This window comes from Perissodus microlepis, chromosome 22, assembly GCF_051167445.1.
Source record: "Perissodus microlepis isolate ML-2025 ecotype Zambia chromosome 22, ASM5116744v1, whole genome shotgun sequence".
NCBI lineage: Eukaryota > Metazoa > Chordata > Actinopteri > Cichliformes > Cichlidae > Perissodus > Perissodus microlepis.
In genome coordinates, this window is record NC_140481.1 from 14,914,842 (window position 1) to 14,917,579 (window position 2,738).

Here is a 2,738-nt window from a genome sequence, read left to right on the forward strand (position 1 = left end):
GTAGGGGGCAGTGTTTGCTATTGGATCATTGTGCAAGCACTTGTAAGACCTGTCTTAGAGATAAATTATTTGTCTCTGCTCCACCCCAAATTATTTCTTCCCCAAAAGCACAATGCCCCCCCCCCCACACACACACACATTATTATTATTATTATTATTATTATTATTATTATTATTATTATTATTATTATTATTATTACATTGAATTAGAGCAGACCTCATTAAATGTCCAGGCTCTTTTTTTGCTCAGTGTTAAATAAAGACCTGTTGTTGTTGTTTTCCTGTGTTATTTATTATTTAGTGCAGGCTCGGTTTTTTTTAAAGTATGAATAGCAGGTTTTGTTGTTTTTCCAAATTTGCTGCACAGACTTTATCCACTGTTTGCGTCACTGACAATAAAACTTACAAATGGAAATCGCCCAGCAGTTTTACCGCTGTGTCATCGTGTGTGGAAATTTCATGCTTTCCCCCTCTTGCTGAAAATAATTCAAAGCCAATGACACAGAACAGAACTCTTCCTCTAGTTTTAAACATTAAAGTGTTTCTGTGCAGGCGTTTGAGAAGGGAGCAGCGATCAGGCCCACTGAAAAACACATGAGGCTGTCACAGCAGGAGGTCGCTGCTCTAGTAGACCTGTGTGTTTATTTTCCCGTCAACGGCCTCGCGGTTGAGGTATGCACTTAAAGGGTTTGACTCCCGCAGGGATCTCGGCACCGCGGCTCAGGTTTAAAAGACGGCCCGTCACAGGGAGCTCTCAGGGCGGATCCGTGCTCACAGCGGGGACGCTGAAAGGCGGTGTTCGGCTGGAGCACAACGCAAATACCGGACGTGATAAAGATGGACCGAGGAGAGAGGAAAAAAGCACTTCACTGGCTCACACAGAGTCGAAACACCTACACATGACCACCCAGCTCCGTAGCCTGCTCTGCTGTGATCTAATATCCTAGTCAAAAAACAAAAAATACGTCTTCATGTGGTTGAAACTAGACCTGGCAACTTCTTGGAGGTAGTCTGTGGTGTGAATGGCCCACCGAGAAGACTCACTTATGATGAGGAAGGATGACACAAGAGGACCACAGAGGGCCCAGCCCCGCTCTCTCGTGGAGACACTGTCCCCCAGCGCTAAACAGCTCTGCCTCTTCCATCAATCCAGGACTGAAAGAGGGCATCTGGTGTGGGTGGTGTTTTTGTCACTCAGTTTACCTTCATCTCACCTCCATGAATAACTCAATTTACACCTTAGTGACAAAGATAATCTGCAGCTTCATGCCGTGAGCCCTTGATTTGTGATTTAGATCCACTTTTAAACTCTTTTGAGGATATTTGGCCATCAAGGAGAAAACAGTCATGATTCATGTGCTCTCGCTTTCTGAGTGAGGAAAACCTCGAGTTGCTTTTTTTTTTTTGCCACACCCTTCAAGTGGCCAGGTGAGGCGCGTGCCTCTGTAGCTCTCCACGGTGCTGAAAACCACACCGCTTCAGAGCTGTATAACAACAACCATAGATGCTGACATTCATGTGTATCTCCTCTTAACGGATTTATTAAATGCGACAGTGTAAATATGTTTTGATCCAACACTGCCTGTAAACTGTCCATTTAAGCGGACATTATGGTCTTATTAAGTTTAGTAAGGTTAGTCAAAATTAAATTTCACTTTGCTTTCTTTGTCGTGGCAGTCCAGGCAAAGAACACAAACATGACCATAGCGGTACTTTTATTTTCAAGCAACATCGATTCACATGCAACTAATGAAATCTCGGTTCTCACTGACCTAGTGAGCTTTCTCCAACGATGTATGTGTTTTTACAGCCACAAAAAATCTGACATTTCTTAATAGAATCCCTCTTGTTGGTCCATACACGGAAAGTCAGCTGCTCATTTATGTCTGTGTCATTGGTGGGTTGAGTGGCGCCTTCAGTCTAGTTCAGTCTGCCATAGATAAAGCTGAGCTGTTGTGTCTCAGGTGTTCTCCAGCAGGTCCATCATGAAGGAGATGTAGACGATGGCCAGACGCAGCGTCTCGATACGGGACAGCCTCTTCTCGTATGCGAATGTAGGAACTTTTCTCCTTAGTTCGTCAAACGCCTCATTCAGACTGAACATTCGCTTTCTCTCCCGCACATTGGCCGCCTGCCGCTGGACCACCGTGATGATCCTCCTCCGCTTGGCCTTCGTGTTCCCCCGGGCCCCGCGGCTGTAGTATCTCGGCGAGCACATCGCCAACTGAGCAGTGCGCACACTGTCCTCCGCTTCCCGGCTCCAGGAAGGCTCGTTTAACTGCCTTTGGCTGATTGGACAGGATGGAGCAGCATCCACCTGCTGCTTTGGTGCTAAAGCATATTTGTGGGGATACTCCATAACATTAATGTTCATCACCGTGGAGTCAATAAATCGGCCCTGCATTTCCATCTTCAATGCGCTGCAGTTTGAGAGAAAGTCTGTCTTTCGTTTTTCTGTTAAGAAACTGACTCCAATCAGAGCTCTCAGACGGACTAAAGTCGTTCACCAGACACACAATCCAAAGCACCCAATCAAATAAATCCAACTTTCTCCAAATCCGGTCAGTGCGCTACAGGGTTAGATCCTATTGGGCCCAAGTCCAAGAGCTTCTTCCTGCTGTTTTAATAAGTCGCCTATACCACCTCACAGCGCGACATCTTTCATGTCCCTCTTGCTCTTAATTGAGCCCATTTTTGCCGTCAGTCGACCGGTGACTGGGATGAGAAAGACTTTAAAA

The 2,738-nt window shown here is 45.7% G+C and overlaps 1 protein-coding gene across 1 annotated transcript; it reads right to left on the reverse strand.

The window, feature by feature from the left end:
• Positions 1-1,618: 1,618 nt before the first annotated feature.
• LOC146362748 (protein Fer3-like) lies at positions 1,619-2,738 on the reverse strand. The gene has a single exon (XM_084920044.1). The coding sequence runs from the start codon at positions 2,408-2,410 to the stop codon at positions 1,961-1,963; it is 450 nt and encodes a 149-aa protein (XP_084776170.1). The 5' UTR covers positions 2,411-2,738; the 3' UTR covers positions 1,619-1,960.

Bases quoted from the DNA above. Each gene is read 5' to 3' on its own strand.
- LOC146362748 (XM_084920044.1), bottom strand. From the start codon at position 2,410: ATGGAAATGCAGGGCCGATTTATTGACTCCACGGTGATGAACATTAAT.